The 24,069-nt window shown below is 36.5% G+C and overlaps 1 protein-coding gene across 2 annotated transcripts; it reads right to left on the bottom strand.

Annotated features, from left to right (window-relative positions):
- Window positions 1–1,789: 1,789 nt before the first annotated feature.
- LOC126811030 (tRNA wybutosine-synthesizing protein 5) lies at window positions 1,790–23,973 on the bottom strand. Of its 2 annotated transcripts, none has more exons than XM_056099227.1 (12): window positions 23,811–23,973; window positions 18,045–18,675; window positions 14,310–14,376; window positions 13,080–13,205; window positions 10,182–10,231; window positions 9,760–9,852; window positions 7,651–7,827; window positions 6,102–6,180; window positions 5,078–5,101; window positions 4,030–4,077; window positions 3,726–3,797; window positions 1,790–2,810 (listed from the first exon to the last, which is right to left on the bottom strand). In XM_056099227.1, exons 2-12 carry the CDS (start codon window positions 18,488–18,490, stop codon window positions 2,634–2,636), a joined length of 1,359 nt encoding a protein of 452 aa, XP_055955202.1. In that variant the 5' UTR covers window positions 18,491–18,675; window positions 23,811–23,973; the 3' UTR covers window positions 1,790–2,633. The 2 variants fall into 2 exon arrangements, with proteins under 2 accessions (XP_055955202.1, XP_055955201.1); XM_056099226.1 differs by having other exon boundaries at window positions 23,815–23,973.
- Between the last annotated feature and the right edge of the window lie 96 nt (window positions 23,974–24,069).

Below are 24,069 nucleotides of genomic sequence, written 5' to 3'. Positions count from 1 at the left end.
TCGTTTTTACCTGAAATTGATTGTTCCACAGAAAGCTTATACAATTTGCTACCAGATGGCGCCATTAACTGGAATTCGTTGAAAAAGTGACTTAGATCGTTCTTCCCCGGGGCTCTTATATCTTCTTTGAGCACCAATTGACACACGTAATAAACACAAGCACAATTACTATTTTAATTAAAGCGACGTTTCAATTAAAATAGAAATTGTGTTTCATAATATTATGTTTTTGTGTTTATGACTCAAATAGATTAATTAACCTTTAATGAAGAAATGAGAATGTCAACGGCTAATTATCTTCCACAAATGGTCAGTTTCTTTAAGTGGAGGCAATGCTCTATTCTTTGGAATTTTAAAACAGAAAAAAATAAGTCTAAAAGTATACACCATTTTTTTTCAAATTTTTATTGTCATTTTTTAAATCAATTACCGGTATGTTCCTTGAAATAGTGAAATAGTGAACATTCCAAATTGAACGGCATCCGTTTGTGTCTGCTTAGTACATTTTACACGTTGTCTTCTGGGATATTTTATCCATTGTTCATTACAAATGGCGATTGAAACCATTATATTCGTAATTATATTTGTCTTAAATATTGTATATTAGGATCCCATAACAATATTGATTGAAATGGACTAAAATTAAATTATAATTCGAGTTTTTAATTTCGAATATTATGGACAATATCGAGTTAGAAATTTAGCTTCTTTAAAGGGAGGCACTGCTGGCAATATGCATTTTAAATTAACTCACATTTAACAGTGCTATCACCATGAAATTTTCAGGAATTTTCCAATAGCCAAAATAATACTAAGCAGGCAGTTTTTGGAAAATTTGATTTATTGGTTACCATGGAAATGCAGAATTTAATTTTAAACTTACAAAAATATCGTTCTCTGAATGTATCCAAGATAGAAGCATGGAACGTATTTTAAAGCATTCCTAGGACATTTCACTGTTATATAGTCTATATAATGTTATTATTGAGTCCTTACATGTCGTGCATCACCACAAAAATTAATTATAAATTTTTTTGTTTGAATGATAAACTTCAAATGGCAATTGACTACACTAAATGTTGATTTAGAGTATTGACAATCCTTATTTACATGGAATTAGCAATATTAAAGTATATGTGTGTGTTTAGCTACTGGAATAATTCATGAACATTTCATGATAATGGTACCATTAGAAATGAGTTATTTTAAAATTCATATTGTCGAGCAATGCCTCCCTTTAAAATAAAACATTAAATAAATTTAAAAAATAGATAAAATTAAATAAAATTAAAGAATCCCCGCCAAACAGAACCAGCAACAGACTTGTAGATTTAAAAGATCTTTATATCAATCCAAGGTTTCGGGTGCAATACCCTCATTCTTGAAAAAGGGTATTGCACCCGAAACGTTGGATTGATATAAAGATCTTTTAAATCTACAAGTCTGTTGCTGGTTTTGTTTGGCGGGGATTCTTTAATTTTATCTATTCTACTACTCCGCCCCACCGGCATCATTTTTTGATCCAGATCCTACGCAGATGTACCAGCCTGTCCAGCTTTTCTACTTATTTAAGTGAGTGTTGCCGTACCCCTCCTCGTTTTCAAATTTAAAAAATAAAATAAAAAGATATCGGTTTTTAACCAAACATGGACCGTTTATATATATATATATTAATTATATTAATAGGATTAATTATAAAATTAAAATCTAATTTATTAACAAATCTAATAAATACTTTTTTAAAAAAAATAAACATTTCCGAAAAGAACTATAGGTTTAAATTTATAATTCTACAGCAAGATCTATGCAATTTGAACAAAGTCACATGTATGGATTGATTTGATTTTATAATAGGACATCATTTTTAATTTTTTGTATTGTGCACACATCTTTAACAAATATGAACATCTTAACAAGTGTAAACATCTTAAACAAGTGCACACATCTTAAACAAGTGCACACATCTTAAAAAACACACCTCTTACAAAACATATGTGATCCATTGGCCACATATTACACAAAAGTGCACACATCTAAAACCAAGCCTGGAAATAAGGCACCTGTCACATACAATGTCAGGCACAGATTCAGGCTTTGTCAGGCACAAAACTTCTGGTGCCTGTCATTTTCTCCTGCGTTGATTTGTCTTCTTTTATTGATATTATTAATACATGTCCGGCACTAAGTTGAAAATGTCAGGTAATATTTCATTAGTGCGTGACATTTTGTCAGGTACATCTAAAAGCGGTATTTCCAGGCCTGTCTAAAACAGAACACATCTCAAACAAGCACACATCCATAGATTCTTGGAAACATTATGTGAATGTGTGGTATATAAATATTGGGGTTCAGTTTGTTTTTTATTGGCACTGCTGCCTTTACAGCAGCAGTATATGAACTACAAAGACCATGCTGGAAATAGATAGACGTTTATATAACATTTCAGGCCTAAAGAAAGACCTGCAATAGGCAAATTTATCTCTTGGATAATGTATGTTTAACTCATGAAATGTTTAATTTCAGATAGAAGGATGAACCCCTTTGAATGCTGGGGGACAGATGAAAAGTAACTTGCTAAAATGATATGAGTTGCTAAAAGAAATATTTGAAAAATTGTGTAAAAATTATTATAACTAAAGTTCATCACGATCTGATTTAAGTTTTTCAAATACATCAATCAGTTGACCTTCATCACCAAGTTCATCTTGAAGCCCGTCACCACCCTCTAGTTCCTCGTCACTGAACTTTTGATCTATAGAATCTTGTATAGCATCCATAACATTTAGAATACCAGATATCTCCAACAATTGCTGATAATAATAATAAAAAAAAACAACATTATGGAATATGGCGGTAGATTGCTGATAAAAAGAGAGAGAGAGAGAGAGAGAGAGAGAGAGAGGGGGGGTTTAAAGTCTACTTGACACAAACTAGGTCATTTCGGGACTAACATATGGTTAAGTTTTATTTCAATAATTTGCTTGTGTGTAGGGGTCTTTAGCAGTGGGAGAAACTGGAGGACTCAGAGAAAACCCAAGCTCTTGGACAGGCGACTTCTACTCCTTGCCACAAACAACCGGGGAATCGAAACCACGCCAGTTGACGGAATGACAGACTTTATGATACAACGCATAGTTTGTTAATTATCTTGGCAATTGGTTATGGTAGTTGACAATTGAGAATATGTAGTTAAACGGGATTTAATGTCCTACTGTTCTGCTCCGAACTGGGCTAATGAAGACGGGCTTACGCCATACAGTCTGCTATAAGTGGAATTTTGCTCTGACAGCGGCACTAAGGCCTACTCTTATATCGAATTTAAACTGCCAAGGGGTCTTTTATGCGTCTGCTGAGAAAGTTTATCATGATTTTCTGGCATGGTTTCCACTTGTCATGTGGTGTAGGACAGAGGGCCTGACAAGGACACTATCAAGTAGTTCGGATTGTACACATTGGTGGGTTTCCCCTTGTCAAGGGCAGCTGTTTATTCATTTGGATGGTACAAAAAGCTGAGGTGATATGTACACATTGCCGTGCACGTAAATCATCCATTGACAGTTGGAATTCGATTTAAGAGTAGGCCGTAGCGTCGCTGTCAGGGCAACATTTCCCTCATGGCATATGCACGTCTTCATTAGCCTAGTTGGTGCTGAAAGATACGACGTTAAATCCCATTTCATTTGATTATCTATTTTAGAAGTATTGGAACACTATATAACACTTACTGCTGAAGAAAGTGTTGTGATGTCCTGTAAAGATATCTGTTCATCTTTATCTTGATCTATTACATCCAACATCTTATAAATAAAAACAACGTATAATCAACAATTGGTGAATACTGTAGGCAGGGTAATTTGAATGGAATTTTCATTATAGTCATTTCTCATTATCTAACGGCCAGTTCTGTGTCTAAATCTTACATAATGTATCTTTAATAAAACTATTATAGCAAGAACAGACAGCTCTTTATCTTTAAAAACACAACCCAATATGTCATTGTTTGTTTACGTTCATGAATCACTGACTCACCTTGTTAGCATTCTCTTTCATATTATCAATTTCTTCTTTAATAAATTCCTGAATTAATACAAAATTAATCTGTACATTCTTAAATAATTTCAAAAAATATTATTTTGTAGATTCTGACAATGAGAGCGAGAGAGAAATGGGGTTTAACATCCACTCGACACAAACTAGGTCATTTCGGGACTAACATTTGTATCAATTTTATTTCAATAATTCACTTGTGCGTAGGGTCTTTAGCAGTGGGAGGAAACCGGAGACACCCTATTCCTTGTCACGTATAACCAGGGAATCGTACCCACGCCAGTTTACTCGATGACAGACCTCATGATTTAGAGCGCAGATGTTAAACCATTTGGTCACTCAACCACCCTGAAAAGTTCTACATCGACCAGACTAATGAAGATGAACAGTAGGATGTTAAACGCGCTAAATCGGTTATATTAGCGACCTAGAAATGGACCCAAATGGTTCGCAACGTATATAATAATGTAATATGATTGTATATAAACTGATTTACATTCAATCGTTTATGTTTTTGCTCTAATTTCAAGTCTGTTATGTTCGCCGAAATACGCCAGAAGTCTCAATCGAATGGCCAGTCTACACCAATATTATTTATTGCGCATGCTCTCCAGAAAGGAATATAGCGTCACTGTATGTCTTGCCTCGTTCTTCGAGTTCCTTGTTACAAATGGTGCTGAAACGCATTATGGTACACGATTCGTGTACCAATGGTAAACTGTTTATTTTGTCTTAAATATTGGATATCAGAAGCCCATATTTTCATGGTAAGATCACAACATCAGTGTTGATTTAAATTGACCAATAATCCCTGTTTTCAATGTTGAAGACTTTGGATGATATTGAGTTAGAGACTTAGCTACTTTAATACAAATATACAATCATGGATAGCACAGTGATTACGGAGCGGAATCACTATCCAGGACATTTTGGCTGATAATTGTTTCCAGTGTTAAAATTACATGGCAATTGTCCTAGTAGATTATCTTAAACAGAAAAAATAAATAAGGACTATCCATAAAATACTTACATCTCCTTCAGCATCCCGTATCATCTAAAATAAACATTAACACAAATAAATACTCATGTGGAAAGAGAGAAAAAGACGTGACTTAACGTTTACTACTCTGATTAAAACACAGATTCTATTTCGTTTCGTTTTTACAGTTCAAAATTTCATTTTACTTGTCTTTACAACTAGGATGTGGAAGAGTTGTTATATAACCCGCGTTCTGGATGATGTAAGGGATTAGTCAATCAAACTGTCTGTTGCGACGAGTTTTTGGCATGAGGTGCACGAAACTGTGGGTAACCCACTTTTGGTTAATCAAATGTCTGACGTCATAGGGTCAAATACCGCTTGTATGACCTCTGATGCCACCTTCCACTACAACTGGTCAGATCTTCATGTAAAAACCGAAGTGAAATATAGATCTGTATTTTAATAAGATTCAATGTTTTACTCGACACAAACTTGGTCATTTCATAACTAACATTTTAATAATTTGCTTGCACATAGGGTTTTTTTTTGTCAGTGGGAAGAAGCTGGAGAAGCTGAGGAAACCCTACAAGTTTGGGCACGCGACTCTACTCATTATCACAAACAGGCCTGGGATCAAAACCATGTCACATGATTCAATGACAGACCTTATGATCTAACGCGCACATGTAAGCTCACTCGACAACCCCCTACCCCCCCCCCCCAAAATAAAAAAACCCAAAACATTGTTGAAAATGATCATGTTATTCCCTTCAAACCACCCAAAGCTGCCTGATAGTAATTCTCACTCTAGCAGTTTAAACCACCTGAACCTACCCAAAACTGACTCAAACTACTGCTGCTCCTTCTAGCAGTTCAAACTGTCTGAAGTGTCTCGCAACTACTTCTCTTTCTAGCAGTTCAAACTGCCTGAAGCTGCCCAAAACTATTTCTATCTCTATTTCAATAATTCTCTAGAACGTAGCTGAGATTGTCTTACAGTGGAAGCAGGCATTAAATAAAGCTATTCCACACACACAAGTGGCATCTGATGTTCTAGGAAAATAAAACTTACCGGACAAATATAGTGAATAAATTTCTCATATGTCATAACTTTACCAGGTGCTGCTGCTAAACCATCGGACAAATGAGCTCTAAAAACAGACAACAAGAAATGTGCAGGTCTGGAATTAACACATTTAGTTGTACCTGACAAAATGTCAGGCACTAATGAAATAGTACCTGACATTTTCAACTTAGTGCCGGACATGTATTAATAATATCAGCAAAAAAGACATATTAGTGCCGGACAAAATGACAGGCACCAGAGGTTTTGTGCCTGACAAAGCCTGAAACGGTGCCTGACATTGTCAGTGACAGGTGCCTTATTTCCAGGCTTGGAAATGTGGTTTAACGTCCTACTTTTCTGTACCAACTGAGCTAATGAAGACGGGCATATTTAGTGTGCTATTAGAGATATTTTTGAAGGGAATTTAGCAAATGAAATGGGATTTTAACGTCCTACTTTTCTGCACTGCCTGGGTTAATGAAGACAGGCGGGCATATGCAATACGTCATACAGTGTGCTATGAGGGAAATGTTGCTTGAACAGCAGCCCTCTGGCCTACTCTTATGGTTATTGGTCCTTTTATGTGTACACCAACGTGTACACGGGACCTTGTTTCTGTTGTTTGGCAGGGCCTCCAATTGGCATATTCCTGAAGCAATGGCCTGAGAAATCCCTCTCTGCCCATTGCTGGATTGGCTTATGATACTTGAGCTTTTGAGGGAGTTTGTCTCTTCGTCCCGTTCAATCAAATATCTCCTAAGTACAGCAACATGACAGCCCTTCGTTTAATCTGGGGTCTTCCCTAAAACTTTGGACAGTGATTTAAGGCATTAAAAACAGTGAAAGTATTAGTCGTCTCCAAACAGTATTGTTTACATTGTATCCGTGTTGATAGCGTTATTTGTCACGCAATTAGTTTTTCTGCAATATTCTGCTATGCACTGATTAATTGGGCATAATAAAATCGTGAGTCATGACGTAACGTTATGTAAACATATTTGGTCCAATTTGGAGCTTTGTTTAAAGTGTAATATTATTGTTACGCAGTTAGCTATTGGTTGTTAATCGGACTATTGACCAGTCATAATTTTGAACAGAAATGTACTTCCATTAAAGCAGTGTTTAGTGGGATTAGCTCTAATCAAACGAAACACTGCGAGGAATATGTCCAATCGGTACCATTGACAATGAAGATACTATGCTAGAAAATCCAGTAGAACTTTCTTGTCCACCACAGACAATGAACCTCATGGCATATTTCCAACTATGATTCTATATAAAATAACCAACATTTATTTTATAATTTTCTATCTGCAGTGTCGTTCAACCCACCAAAAGGTTCTGTTTTATTTCAATAATTTGCTTGCCCGTATGTGTCTTTAGCAGTTGGAATAAACTGAAGGACCCATAGAAACCCCACAAGGTTGAACAGACATCCCTAATCCTTGTCACGTACAAGCTGGGAATCGAAACCATAACACTTGACTCGATGACAGACCCTAAGATCTAAAGCATGATTCGGCCACCCAACCCCCCTTATACAAAATAAACATACTTTATATTTTCATTTGAGTTCAACAAGTAGTCAAATCCTGTTGTTTTAACCTTGTCTAAAGTCATGGTCTTATCACATTCTTTATTACATTTACTCGTATCAACATCTAACGCATCGTAGTGGTTCCACCAAATATTTACAGCTAGATTACTATTATATGATCTCACTTGATGTATCCTGTAATAAAGAAATTACTAGTATAGATAGATTACTAGTATAATAGATAGATTACTAGTATACAATGGTACTAGATAGATTACTAGTAACCACCGGTAACAGATTACTAGTATATTAGATTACTTGTATACAGCTGTAACAGATAGATTACTGTTATACAACTGTAACAAATAGATTACTAGTATGCAACTGTAACAGACAGATTACTGGTATACAACTGTATTAGATAGATTACTAGTATACAACTGTAACTGGTAGATCACTAGTATAAATCTGTATTAGATAGATTACTAGTATACAGCTGTATTAAACAGATTACTAATGTAATAGAGAGATTACTAGTGTATACAATTGTATTAGATAGATTACTAGTATACAATCATACTCAATAAATTACTAGTATACAACTGTATTAGATAGATTACTAATGTATTAGATAGTAAGATAGGTTACTAGTATACAACTGTACTTGATGTATCCTGTAATATATAGACTACCCCTGACAAGTGGGCAACAGGCTTGAAAACTACTGAAATTCTGCTCGGTCATACACCAGGGGCCTGTTTCACAAAGTTTTAACTAAGATAAAATCCAAATTTTATTAATTTGATTGGATAATATTACATTGATTTTTGTGCTTAGCCAATCAAAATTGAAGTATCTACTAAAATTTGGATTTTATCTTTAGTTAAAATTTCGTGAAACAGGGCCCAGGGCTCAAAACCTGGACATTCTAGTCTAGCTAGAGTCCATTGGTAATGTAAAACTGTGAAGTTTTCACTCAACTTTACAAAGAAGTGAAATGAAATATAGTTATGCACTAATAAAGACGAATAAAAACGAGCACTAATAAAGACGAATAAAGACGAATAAAAACGAGCACTAATAAAGACGAATAAAAACGAGCAAACACCAGGCAGTGTGCAATGAGGCTGAAATTGCATGGGACGTCGCCTGTGCTATGAGGTAAATTTTGTCAGGACACCTTTGCTTCTGCACTCTCTTCATCAAATACTTTTACTTGCATGCCAATGTATACAAGGGACCTCAGCTTTTCATCCCATCTGATGAACCACTGATAAGGGGAGTAAACCACGCTGACAAATCCTGAGCTACTGGCAACACCAGGATCTAACCCTGGACTTCCTGGTTAGTGAGCCAGCACCTTATTCACTGAGCCCACACTCCTTAGAAACACCGAGAGAGAGAGAGAGAGAGAGAGAGAGAGAGAGAGAGAGAGAAAGAGAGAGAGAGAGAGAGAGAGAGTTTAGCGTCCACTTGACACAAACTAGGTCATTTCGGGAACAACACAGGGTTCAATTCTATTTCAATAATTCACATGCGAATAGGGGTCTTTAGCAGTGGGAGGAAACCAGAGGATCCAAAGAAAACCCACGAGGTTGGACAGGCGATCCAGATCCTACTCCTTGTCACATACAACCAGGGAATCGAAACCACATCAATGACAGACCTTATGATACAGTGCGCCCGTGCTAACCATTCGACCACCCAACCCCCTCCCCCTAGAAATGAAATGAAATGGAGTTTAACGTCCTACTGTTCTGCTCCTAACCTGGGCTAATGAAGACGGGCATACGCCATACAGTGTGTGCTATGAGGGAAATTTTGCCCGGACGGCGGCATTACGGCCTACTCTTATATCGAATTCCAGCTGCCAAGGGATCTTTTACGTGCACGTCAATGTGTACACGGGACCTCGGTTTTTCGTCCCATCTGAACGACTAGACAGCTTTCCTTGTCAGCCCCTCCGACCTGCATCACTGACAAGGGAGAACCACGCGGGAAAATCTGGATGAACTTTCTCAGCCAATGCAGGGATCGAACACCCGACCTCCAGGCTAGCGAGCTTGCGTCTTACCCACTTAGCCACGTGATCCCCTCCTCCCCCTAGAAACAACTAAATGAACTCACCATTTATATGGAATATAAAGACAATCACCAGGTTCCATATGGGCGTGTATATATTCTACTTTAGCTAAGGTCGGATATTTTATATAATCCATCCTGAAAATCATTAAAAATAGGTTGCCAGTCAATGAACATACGCCCACCAGCACATAAATCATTCAAACATTTCAAAAAGATCTAATCATAATTTAAGCCTCCGCTGTGCTAATCCGATTTTGTGACAAATAGGGAATAACTTTGGATGTTTTAATGAAAAATGTTAATACATTAAAACAACAAAAGTTATATAAAGGGCTATATTTTAGTTAAAATAAGGCGAACAATTTTGAGTAAATTCTCAACTTAAGTCTAAGAATGATTTGTGAATTCAGGGCCAGTATTTAAAATAATACAGTTTTGACTTCTGTGTGCACGTTAATACTCACTTATCTACGTCAATATCAGAATAGGATCCTTCGGGTCTGTCAATAGGTACCTAAATATACAATACAATAATAATATTATACAATATAAAGAACTTATACAATAGGATCCTTCAGGTCTGTCAATACTATAATTATATTATAATTATAGATACATATTGACAGACCCGAAGGATCCTATTGTATAATTTATCTTTATTTATATTATAATTATAGATACCTATTGAGTCAATAGGTATCTATAATTATAATATAAATAAAGATAAATTATACAATAGGATCCCGAACTCAATAGGTATCTATAATTATAATATAAATAAAGATAAATTATACAATAGGATCCTTCGGGTCTGTCAACATGTATCTATAATTATAATATAAAGATTACTAATATGAGAGAGATGGAGTTTAATGTCCACTCAAGACAAACTAGATCATTTCGGGGCTAATATATGGTTTAATTTTCTTCCAATAATTCGCTTCCTCATAGGGGTCTTTAGCAGTGGGAGGAAACCGGAGGACCCGGAGAAAACCCACGAGATTGTACAAGCGACCCTTCTCCTTGTCAAGAACTTATACAATATGAGTATAGCAGGTCTGTCAATTGGTACCTACATCTACAATGTATATTATAAAATTCAACTCAAGCCATTTAGTATTTAGAAGCCCTGGTGTATGCGGGAGCCACAGTGGCTAAGTGGGTAAGGCGCAGATTCGCTAGCCTAGAGGTCGCGTGATCGATCCCTGAAATGGCCGAGAAAGTTCATCAGGATTTTCTGACGTTATTTCCCCCTTGTCAGTGGTGCAGGATGGAGGGAGGGCATGACAAGAAGACAAAGACAGCTGTCTAGTCATTTGGATGGTAAGACAAACTGAAGTCCCGTGTATACATTGGCGTACACATAAAAGATCCCTTGGCAGTTGGAATTTGATATAAGATTAGGCTGTAGCACCACTGTCCAGGCAAATTACCCTCATAGTACACTGTATGGTGTATGCCGGTATTCATTAGCCCAGTCAGGGTAGAACCTCATTTCAATTCATTTCCATGGTGTGTGTTTGTCATATTAGACCAGTTGGTGCAGAAAAGTAGGATGTAAAACTCCATCTTGTACTTATTCTCTTATGTTCCTTCATGAATAAGTCACTAGTTTAGAGAAAAGGATGTGTTTAGATATAATTATGTATTACTATTGCACATTATGATAAATGTAGGTATATAAAAATTTGTATTATATAGATGGTTCGTTTTGTCTGTGATCTGTTGAGCATTCTTCCTACATTGTCTAGATGGTTTGTTTAATCTGTGCTCTGTTGAGTATTCCTCTTACATCTTCTAGATGGTTTGTTTCGTCTGAGATCTGTTGAGCATTCTTCCTACATCTTCTAGATGGTTTGTTTTATCTGTTTTGCATGGAATATTTCTCATACATCTTCTAGATGGTTTGTTTTGTCTGTGATCTGTTGAGTATTCCTCCTATATTGTCTATCGGTGTAAACACCAGGCCGAGTCGAAGCATGTCAATATTAAGCTTGCACAGCCATGTTTATCTAACAGACAGACAGACATTTTCTTCTCGACACAATACAAATAATAAAATCAACTATTGGCATCTAAACAAATAAAACACAGAACATCACTATCCTCCCTCTCCAACATGGTTTCTTCATAATTTAGCCCCCAATGATGTAAATTAGCCACAAAAGAAAAAAAGCCATAACCCACACTTTAATAATAAGGTCCTGCACACAGCCTTCTAAATAGCTAGGTAAAAGTTGGCCTTGTTGGATTTTGACTCTCTTGTAAAGGTACAATATTGTGAAAGTTAAACATAATATGCAAGAGCTAAATCTGCCTATTGCAGGCCTTTCTTTAGGCTTCAAATGTTATATAAATTATTAATTAGACATTAATTAACAAAACAAGATTATAATCAACTCTCAATGCCATCTGATACTTGAGATTTAACTAGATTAGAACAGTTCGTCATTTAAAAATTTAATTTAAAAATGGTAAAGCGAGGTTAAGTCTCGAATATACCAGTGCCCTGGTTACCACAATGAACACATCTTGTCAAAACTACAAACAGTGATAACTTGCCGAAGAATAAAGTACTTTGAAGGAAATTTTCAATATTTTCATTTTACATTATCTATTTTTGAGCTATTATAGTAAGACTGGCCAGCTCTTTATCTAAATCTTACATAATACATCTTTAAGCATAGACAATCTAAATAATTGATACTGAATATAAATTGACAAATATTTTATTTGAAAATATCAAAGCTTCTTAAAAACACTTATATGGATATACTACTTCTGAATTTATTAACATGCTTCATTTCAATACACATACAGATATCGTTATCAAGAAAATAATGATATTTAACAAAAATGTGGTGCAATATATAGATAGCAACTGGAAACCATATAACAGATTAATCATTAATTACAAAGAATTAACAAGATGAAAGATAAATGCTTCTGATTATTATTTGCATATATCAGGCAATACGTAATTTTTCACATCTATCCCAAATTGTAATCAAATTGATTCTTACAACATTTTATTCAGATAGATGATCTCCAGACTCAGTGGGTGGGGCGTTGGCTCTCTAGGCTCAGTGGGTGGGGCGTTGGCTCATTAGGCTCAGTGGGTGGGGCGTTGGCTCTCTAACTGGAGGTCCAGTGTTCGAATCCTGCTTTGGCTGAGAAAGTTCATCAGGATATTCTGGAATGGTTCACCCTTGTCAGTGCTGCAGAACAGAGGGCTTGACAAGGGACAACATATAATCGTTCGGTTGGGACAAAAAACTAAGGTCCTTTGTACACATTGCATGTAAAAGCAATTTGAATTTTGTGTCTATATAAGTTTGATCATAAAGAAAGTGCCTACATACCATGCCCTCATATTTAACAGGATCAACGATTACAAAATCTTTACTTCCACGATAAACACAGTTGATATTATCTACAGCATCATAATGGACGACAGAATTAGTACCACCACTACTGAACCACATCATCTGAAAAAAATAAAACAAAATCAAATGGGGTTTAACGTTAACGTCCTACTGTTCTGCTCCGACTGGGCATAGACCATACAGTGTGCCATGAGGGACACTTTGCCTGGACAGTGGTGCTACAGCCTACTCTTATAATATTAGTTAAAAATGAGACCTTTAAACATGAATATCTCCGGAACTAATCAAGATATTTTGTTAATTTTTTTTTTGCTGGGCTTCTATTGGTGGCTACTTTCATGATAAACTATCAAATATTAGAAATAATAAGAAATGAATTTTGGCTGCTGGTACCTACTTATATCGAATTCTAACAGTCAAAGGATCTATTACGTGCACAGCTGCACACCAATAAGTAAACGGGACCTCGGTTTTTCATACAATCCAAACGACTAGACAGCTGTCCTTGTCAGGCCCTCTGCCCAGCATAACTGACATGGGAGAACCATGCTGGAAAATCTGGATGAACTTTTTCGGCCAATGCAGGGATCAAACATCCGACCTCCAGGATAGCAAGCCAGCGTCTTACCCACTTAGCCACCGTGACCCCCCTGCGGACAAGACATACAATAAACACAGACATTTCTAACAACAAAAATATATACCAGATCAAGTAAATCGATCCATGGGCTACATGTAGCTGTAAATTAAATGTCCACTGTGCTTTGGGCCGAATGGTTAGCACGTGAGCGCTGTATCATAAAGTCTGTCATTGAGTCGACTGGCGTGGTTTAGATTCCTCGGTTGTAGATGACAAGGAGTAGGGTCGCCTGTCTAACCCTGTGGGTTTTCTCTGGGACCTCCGGTTTGCTCCCACTGATAAATAGGCCTACCCCTACATGCAAACGAATTGTTGAAATAAAATCGAACCATGTGTTAGTCCCGATATTACCTAGTCGAGTGGACGTTAAACCCCATCTCTCTCTCTCTCTCTCTCTCTCTCTCTCTCCACTGTGCTTTACAATCCTGGGCCTGTAATTATACATGCTTCAATCCAAATACAAGCATGAATTGAAACCATGCCATCAGTCACAGACCCACAAGGTAAACCAATCAGCCAAACATATATTCAAAATAAAAACAAACTGTAGGTAATTATACACTTACAATCTCAACAAACTTGTTATCCAATAACTCTGGACATTGAAGACTACACGGTAACACCAGATCAGGTCTGAAATAAAAATAAACAAGTTGCAATTACATATATAGGTTGCCAGGCAACGCCACTGCAGCTAGGTTGTCCAAGCAGTCCATACTGATGGTCGCATGTTTATTCTTTTGTACATATTGGAGCATAGGATGGAGAGAGAGAGAAATGAGGTTTAACGTCCACTCGACACAAACTAGGTCATTTCGGGACTAACATATGGTTTAATTTTATTTCAATAATTTGCTTGCGCGTAGGGGTCTTTAGCAGTGGGAGGAAACCGGAGGACCCGGAGAAAACCCACAAGGATGGACAGGCATAGGATGGACATGACATATTGTGTATTTTTTTCAATGTTGGGGGCCACAGTGGCTAAGTGGGTAAGACGCTGGCTCGCTAGCCTGGAGGATGGGTGTTCGATCCCTGCATTGGCCGAGAAAGTCGATCCAGATTTTCCGGCGTGGTTTCCTCTTATTAGTGACGCAGGACGGAGAGCCCAACAAGAACAGCTATCTAGTCATTCAGATGGGATGAAAAACCGAGGTCCCGTGTACACATTGGCATGCACGTAAAAGATCCCTTGGGGAGTCTTCATTAGCCCAGCTCGGTGAGGAACAGTAGGACGTTAAACCCAAATTCATTTCAATTCAGTTCTTTGAATGTTAATTTGGAGTGGTCAAGGACCATAATTTCTTTGAATGTTAATTTAGAGTGATCAAAGGCAACAACTCTGCAATGTTATTGAAAATCAATAGGCTTCTTTATCTTATGAACTCTGTGTATAAATTGGGCGATAATGTAGCTGTTAGAGCATCCTGAAGATTTTTTCAAAGCGATCAAGGGCTAGAACTCTGCAAGTTATAATCGTAGTTTGTAAAAAATCAATAGGCTTCTGCTTCTCATGAACATAAATTGCAATCACTCAATGAATCGAATCATATTTGCTGTCTCTAGATGGACAGAAAGGTGTGACAACAATATTGACCACATTTAAATGGACAAAAGAATTATTTCACTTCTCTTTCAGAAAAACAATCCATTTTGTTTTTTGAGCTTGATTAACAAATAACGAGCCAGGGTGTGTTTCGTTATTTGGCATTTAAATTTTGAATAATGAATAACGAGCTAAAACATTTTTTTTGATTCAGGATTGTAATGCAGTTATCATTTGTCTGATAAATTTCATATCATTATTCTCCATTTGCCAAATAAACTGGGGCCTGTTTTACGAAATTTTAACTAAGATAAAATCCAAATCTTAGTAATTTGATTGGATAATATTAGATTGATTTTAGTGCTTAGTGAATCAAAATTGAAGTATCTACTAAAATTTGGATTTTATCTTTAGTTTAGAGTTCGAGAAACAGGGCCCAGCTTTTCTTTTGTCTAATTGACTTATAAGAAGGATGCCTTAGCAGTAAAATCCCTCTTTTAAATTCTACATGTATGTCATAAATCAATCCATTAAAATTTTATAATTATGGTGGATTAAGTTACCATGAAACAGAATAAAATTTCATGACAAAAAGTTAGTCAAGTCCTTATATTACCTTCCCAATTCACAATTATCAGACGAACTAGACAATTACACGTCAATGGACAAACCTCAAACTTTTATTGCAGTATTGCTCAGGTGGGGAAATAAAATGAGAGAGAGAGAGATGGGGTTTAACGTCCACTCGATACAAACTAGGTCATTCGGGACTAACATATGGTTTTATTTTATTTCAATAATTCGCTTGCGCGTAGGGGTCTTTAACAGTGAGAGGAAACCGGTTGACCCGGAGAAAACCCTCGAGGTTGGACAGGTGACCCTACTCCTTGTCCCGTAAAACCGAGGATTTTCTGGCAGGGCTTCCCCCTTGTCAGGGGTGAAGGAAGGAGGGATTATCTAGTCATTCGGATGGGACGAAAAAAAAAGAGGTCCCATTGTACACATTGGTGTGCACGTAAAAGATCCCTTGGCAGTTGGAATTCGATATAAGACTAAGAGCAGGTCATAGCGCTGCTGTCCGGGCAAAATTTACCTCATAGAAAACTGTATTTCATATGCCCGTCTTCATTAGCCCAGTTGGGGCAGAACAGTAGGACATTAAACCCCATTTCATTTCATTTTATTTCAGGGGGGTTGGATGGCCGAATGGTTAACATGTGCGCGCTGCATCATCAGTTCTGTCATTGACTCAACTGGCGTGGTTTCGAATCCTCGGTTTTACGTGACAAGGAGTAGGGTCACCTGTCCAACCTCGAGGGTTTTCTCCGGGTCAACCGGTTTCCTCCCACTGTTAAAGACCCCTACGCGCAAGCGAATTATTGAAATAAAATAAAACCATATGTTAGTCCCGAATGACCTAGTTTGTATCGAGTGGACGTTAAACCCCATCTCTCTCTCTCTCATTTTATTTCCCCACCTGAGCAATACTGCAATAAAAATTTGAAGTTCGTCCAGTTCGTCTGATAATTGTGAATTGGGAAGGTAATATAAGGACTTGACTAACTTTTTGTCGTGAAATTTTATTCTGTTTCATGGTAACTTAATCCACCATAATTATAAAATTTGATTATGATATGCAACATGGCAGCCATGCGAATCAAATCAATAAATGAAACATATCTATTGGGCAATAAGATACAATTTGAACATACAATTTGAACATACAATTTGAACTCATCATATTTACCTAACCATGAATAATTAACTGTTTGTGTTTTATAAAGCATTAAAGACACATGTTTTTAGTATCAATTGACATATGATTTTTTTTGTTCATGAACACTGGAAATAAATATTGGCTCCTCTAAGTATAGGTAATGAACACCATGATTTGCCTTCAAGAACATAGTTCCAAAATTCTGTGAATCGTCCTGTGGAATTTAAAAGTTTTATCCCCTGTGTTCATTAAAATAAAATTGAAACATATGTTAGTCCCAAAAGGATCTAGTTTGTGCCGAGTGGATGTTAAACCCCATTTCTCTCCCTCTACATGTATTTAGGGCAGCCATTGGCTGGATCTTGTCGCACTGTATAAAATGAAATAGGCTTTAACATCCTATCTTTCTTCACCGACTGGGCGAGGGAAATTTTTCCCAGACAGCGGTACTATATCCTACTGTTTAAAAAATTCAAACTGTCAAGGGATTCTGCATTACGTGCACGTCAATGTGTACACGGGACCTCAGTGTTTCGGCCAATAACAATGGCTATAGGTTGTTCCTTGCCAGGGGGTCAAAGTGGGTAAGACGCTGGCTCACTAACCTGGAGGTCGAGTATTCGATCCCTGCATTGGCTGAGAAAGTTCATCCAGATTTTCTGGCTTGGTTCTCCCCTATCAGTGACGCAGGACGGAGGGCCTGACAAGGACAGCTGTCTAGTCATTCGGATGGGACGAAAAACCGAGGTCCAGTGTACACATTGGCATGCACGTAAAAGATCCCTTGAATTTCAATTCGATATAAAAGTAGGCGGTAGTGCTGTTCTCTGGGCAAAATTTCTCTCATAGCACACTGTATGGCGTATGCCCGTCTTCATTAGCCCAGTTTAGGAGCAAAACAGTAGGACGTTAAACTCCATTTCATTTCATTTCATTTCTGTTCCTTGCCAGGCCCTCTGTCCTGCACCATTGACAAGGGAGAATCACTAAGCCACCATGGCTCCTACGCTGTTTAATGAGTAAAACATTATTATTACTTACTTTAAAAAAGCTGGGACAGTATCCACCATATAATAAGATGTATTCATATAATTCTTCACAAACTTTTTAAAATCCATATGTAACGTTCTCTGTTGTCTACTTTCTTTCTTCACTGTCTCCAGATGAACTTTACTCTTCGGGGGGACGTCGAGGTTTAAAAAATACTCATCGGTCCACAAATGGAATGCTGGGGAAAGTTTCGCACCAGTCCTGAGCTTGACAGGTTTTTGCGGAAGATAATAATTAGTAAAAAAATCCCCTGGGTTCGGGAAACCTACGATTTCTTCTATTTGATGTCCTGGACGCCCAGTTCCGAATTTTTGTAAATGTCCTGGTTCTTTGGTTAAATCTGTTTCTTCGCTTGTATTAACAAAGTTTAAATAACCTAATATACACACTAAAAAAAAATTCAAAAATATCCTCGAGCAGAAGTAGGAGAGATCCATTTTTGTTTTAAAAAAATAAACACATACGAAGTAAATCCGGAACTACTCTGTAACAGAATTTTGTAAATTGATAGGTTACGTTCTAACCCGAGTTCACTGTCGGAACACACAAATTAAAACTTCTCCGTAACAGAATTCTGTTGTAATCCGAGTTAGCTGTTGGTGTCTTCACCCATCAAGCGATTCTGGAAAAAAGAGAGAAAACATAAATTAACGACCCATTTATACTTGCTGGTTGCTGCTTAATGTTTTAACATCTGCTTCCATCAAAAGTGATAATCGCAGACAAATGAACAATTTATAAACATCGAGGCTGTTTAAAGCCGCAAAAAGAACACCTCTAAGGCCACACCAAATTAATTTTCTGATTTTTACGATTACCTGTTAAAAATTTATTTTTTTCTTCAGGTAAAAGCCTAATTTAAAATTACTTAGATCCGCTGTTCAAAAAGTTTGGTTCCAAATTTTTATGTTCTGAAATTTTAAACTAAACATCTTTCATGGGATTCAAGTGGCATTATATGTCTTCAGGTAAAAGTCTAATTTAAAAACCAAAATTACTTAGATCCGCTGTTCAAAAAATTTGGTTCCAAATTTTTATGTTCTGAAATTTTAAACTAAACATCATTCATGTGATTCAAATGGCATTATATTGATCAAGACCTCGAACAACTGAAAATTAAAATGGTTTGTCCTTAAATCAATAATTGTTAAAATCAATATTAGTTTAATTACTATCAGTGTTCAATATGTATCCAATAGCAGTATTTAGTGAGAAAGTTAATTTATATATCCATACACAATCTGTATCCAATAATTACATTTCACACGTAAAAAAATAAAAACGTGTTTGTCACATCTGTTACAATGACAAGTTGTGTGACGACGTGACATTAGTCACAAACTGTATCCTGCTTTCAAATAAATGACTTTTTGATGACGTTTACAAGGTAAAAACCATGTGGTGAAATACTTTTTATAAACTACGGCTGTCAAATGTGTTATTTAGGTTAAATTGTGAATCAAGTATGTCATTTAGGAATGTGGATAATATAGAAATGAAATAAAATGGGGTTCATCATCGCACTTTCTACCCTTTCCAGTCTAATGAACACGACATATGCCATGATGTTGTTTATATAATACAGGAAATGAAAACTTACAGCATTTTATGTTACTTGTAACAATCGGGGGGGGGGGGGGGCCGAATGGTTAGCATGTGCGCGCTGTATCATAAGGCCTGTCATTGAGTCAACTGGCGTGGTTTCGAATCCCCGGTTGTATGTAACAAGGAGTAGGGTTGCCTGTCCAACCTTGTGGGTTTTCTCCGGGTCCTCCGGTGTCCTCCCACTGCTAAAGACCCCTATGCGCAAGCGAATTATTGAAATAATGTTTATTTTGTCTTAAATATTGGATATCAGAAGCCCATCTTTTCCAGGTAAGATCACAACATCAATGTTGATTTAAATTGACAAATAATTTGTGGTTCTAATGTCGAAGACTTTGGATGATATTGAGTTAGAGACTTGGCTACTTTAATTATCTTCCACCAGACTCCATTAGAGATGTAAATCTTGTATAATGCTCTGTTAGAGATAGATCAGTATTAATATCTATTGTTTGAGGAAATATTTGCCTGGACAGAGGCTTATCTGCCTACTCTTCAGTCTTCATGAAGTGAATGCCAAATTTAATATGGGGACCACAGTTGGTTTTTTTTTTGTACCATCCAAAAGACCAGATGTCATTCCTTGCCAGGGCACCCAGAATCTTACTCTCTGAGCTACTGTGATTCCTAACATATGATGACATGGTGATTACTAGTATTTTAGAGAGAGAGAGAAAGAGAGAGAGAGAGAGAGAGAGAGAGAGAGATGTGGTTTAACGTCCACTCGAACACAAACTAACATATGGTTCAATTTTATTTCAATAATTTGTTTGCGCGTAGGGGTCTTTAGCAGTGGAAGGAAACCGAAGGACCTGGCGAAAACCCACGAGGTTGGAAAGGCCACCCTACTCCTTGTCATGTACAACCGGGGAATCGAAACCACACCAGTTGACTCAATGACAGACCTTATGATATAAAGTGCATGTGCTAACCATTCTGCCATCTAACCCACCGTAGGGTCTTTAGCAGTGGAAGGAAAACGAAGGACCTGGCGAAAACCCACGAGGTTGGACAGGCCACCCTACTCCTTGTCACGTACAACCGGGGAATCGAAACCACACCAGTTGACTCAATGACAGACCTTATGATATAAAGTGCATGTGCTAACCATTCTGCCATCTAACCCACCATATTTTAAAGGTCATTTAATAGAAAAATGTACTGTTTTTTATACCTTTTACTCTTTATTTTTTTTATTTTTCTATTTTAAATGATTTACCTTGTGATTACTAGTAGGTCATATAATAGTATGGTACTATTTAAAGCGAGAATTTCATATTTTCTAAGAAAGTCAAAACATAATTATGCTCAATAGGTTATCAACTCACTATTATACGATCATAGGCATTATTTCCCACACTTAAAATTCATTGACACAGGAAATAATAACACAATTACCTCCCTTGTTTTCCTATTTCCCCCCCCCCTTTTTTTTAAAAATCCAACTGAATCAAAATCAGGAGATTATCTAGTGTTTGAATTTGTTTTCTTAAAGTTGCCTAATCTATAAAAGTTAAATTTTCCTATTCCAGGCCAGTCTTCTGGCTTCATATGTTATATAAATTATTATTTTGACACTTAATTATTCACATTACAAGCTCATAATCAACTAATTTTAAGTAAATTAGAACATTTAAAGATACATTCCTGCGTACAAACTGGGTGATTTAATGGTATATATGGACTAAAAACATATTCAAACTAATTAATTTGTCATAATTTTGCTTCAAATCCTTCTCAAACATTGTAATTGCGAAGGAATGCCCTGCTATAAAAATTTGATCAAACCAGGTCATGTTTACGTCACGTGACTTACCTTTCTTGAAAATCACAGGAGAATTCATTGCATACATAAGACGATGTTGTCTTTAATCGCTTACTATTTATTACAAATATCGATTTCTAATTAAATTCCCGGATTATCCACTACCCGCATCTTTTTCCGTCATTTTTATCTCAGAAAGTGTTGTACCTCTAACTCTTCATAAAGTTTATCAACTTGTACATCAAGCGCTCAATGCTCGCGTGTGACCTTGGGCATCACTCATGCAGAAATTCCTAATCGTCGAGCTGTCGATTAGGGGAACACTTATATTTTTGTTCTGTATACGCTCCCTGATTGTTTTTCGGGGAATCCAGTATTTTACTAGTAAGATTGGATATCTCTACTTTCCATATATACCAAAATTGCCATACTTTTATTGGAAATAACCACCCAATAAATACTTTTCTGGGAACCCATCTTTAAGAGTCTAGTAATAAAAGATAATTGAGAATTTCTCAAAACTTCAAACACTCATACCTTCACTCAGAATAGAATAGAGTAATTTGACTAAAATTTCATTCAAATTACTTCATTCTCAGCCAAGTTATCATTGTTTGTAGTTTTGACAAGATGTGTGCACAGTGGTAACCAGGGCACAGGTATATTCGGGACTTAGCCTCACTTTCCCATTTTTAAATTAAATTTTTAAATGGCAAACCGTTTTAATCTAGTTAAAATCTTGAGTATTCGATGCCATCGTTAGTCAATTATGGTCTTGTTTTGTAAATAAATGTCTAATTAATAGTTTATATAACATTTCTGACCTATAGAAAGACCTGCATTAGGCAGATTTAGCTCTTGTATAATGCATGTTTAAACAAATACATTAATGTCATATATAAATTTATACCTATTCCTTTCATCTCCTTTAAAAAGTGTTAAAGTCTTCCATTATCACCTTTCATTTTCAAAAGGTAATTAGCAGGTAAGATAATCAAGTCTAGATGTCATCCAGATATGAGTTTTACTCACACTTTTAGTCTGGGAGATAAAGGCTATAATGCTATTCAAAATCTATGTTAATCTCTCGACACTATTGAAGGTTGTATATACAGCTGGTGTAATGTAATGGTGTTATAACACCTCCCACAATCAGCTGTCTTCATCTATTTAATTCTCTTTCTAAAATCCTATTTCACATCAGCCACTATGTCTAAGTCACTGAATTTCACAGTTTGATTTATTTCACTGATATTTATACAGGACCTCTCATCGCCCTCCCCCCCCCCCACCACCACCCCGCTAAAAAAACCAACACGGCCCACAATCTAAGTTTCTCAGTTTCATCTATTCAATTTTAAAAAATTTCATCAAGTCCCTGAATTTCATATTTTTTAAAATTTCACTCACTACATCAGCCCCTTGCGATAATGAGAGAGAGAGAGAAATAGGGTTTAACGTCCACTCGACACAAACTAGGTCATTTCGGGACTAACATTTGGTTTAATTTGATTTACATAATTCGCTTGCACGTAGGGGTCTTTAGCAGTGGGAGGAAACCGGCGGACCCGGAGAAAACCCACGAGGTTGGACAGGCGACCCTACTCCTTGCCACCTACAACCGGGGATTCGAAACCACGCCAGTTGACTCAATGACAGACTTTATGGTACAGCGTGAACGTGCTAACCATTCAGCCATCCAACCCCCCTTGCGATAATCAGGTATGACAGTAATATCAAACATGAAATATACGACTTTTCATACATCGACTTTTCCGTCACAGAAGTTTTTGAGTCTCAGTTAAATTGACTATAAGTCAAACCCCTTTCAGCCTTTGGCCATTTTAAAATGAACAGAAATTTTGCAGAGCAGTTGGGTTTAATCAATTCAATTCAATTCAATTCAAATCATATAATTATGTGGTTTCACCTTTATTTCAATGGGAATTGGTTTATTATATATGTTAAGCTTTGTACAGTCCAGTTTGAGGTCAGTGTAATTGAAAATTAATGGTGTTAAATAGGCCAGTAACTTTCTTGTAGTCAAATGACTACAGATTAGCCTACAGATTTTAAGGACCTGCTCCCTATTTTTTAAATCAAAAAATATGTGTTGCAATCAGGCTTTAGTTTAATATAATATATTAGGCCTACATATAAACAGATTTTTGCTGAATAATTTTAAGAATAACTCTGAATTAGTCTAAATTTCGACATTGCTCTTACCTAAGCCTAATTAGTTAATGGTCCTTATAGTCCATTTATTAGTTAAATTTTTAAAAAATGGGATATCCGACGTTTGAAGTCTCTCGGTAACTTGTCTACTTTTACTTTACTTTTTTAGTGCCACTGCTTGGAATAAAATCTAAAATATTAAAACCACCTACCTACCAGAAGATGAATTAAACTTGGAGGATCGCATTATTATTTATTGCTTGCTGTTTTATGCACGGACAAGTCGTGAGGCAGGTATTTTTATGTATTTAGAAACAGGATACAGTTAAATATGCAAACATCAACTTGCGAAATCTTATGGAGTTCACGAGTTCAAGGTAATAAGAAGCAGTCCTTGACCTTATTAGTTCCCTAACTTAAACCGGTTTATTATTTATTTTAGCAACCGGTTCACGTTTCATTAAACTATGA

Source organism: Patella vulgata, chromosome 2 (assembly GCF_932274485.2).
Source record: "Patella vulgata chromosome 2, xgPatVulg1.2, whole genome shotgun sequence".
NCBI classification, from domain to species: domain Eukaryota; kingdom Metazoa; phylum Mollusca; class Gastropoda; family Patellidae; genus Patella; species Patella vulgata.
This window is presented reverse-complemented; position numbering and strand designations above follow the sequence as displayed.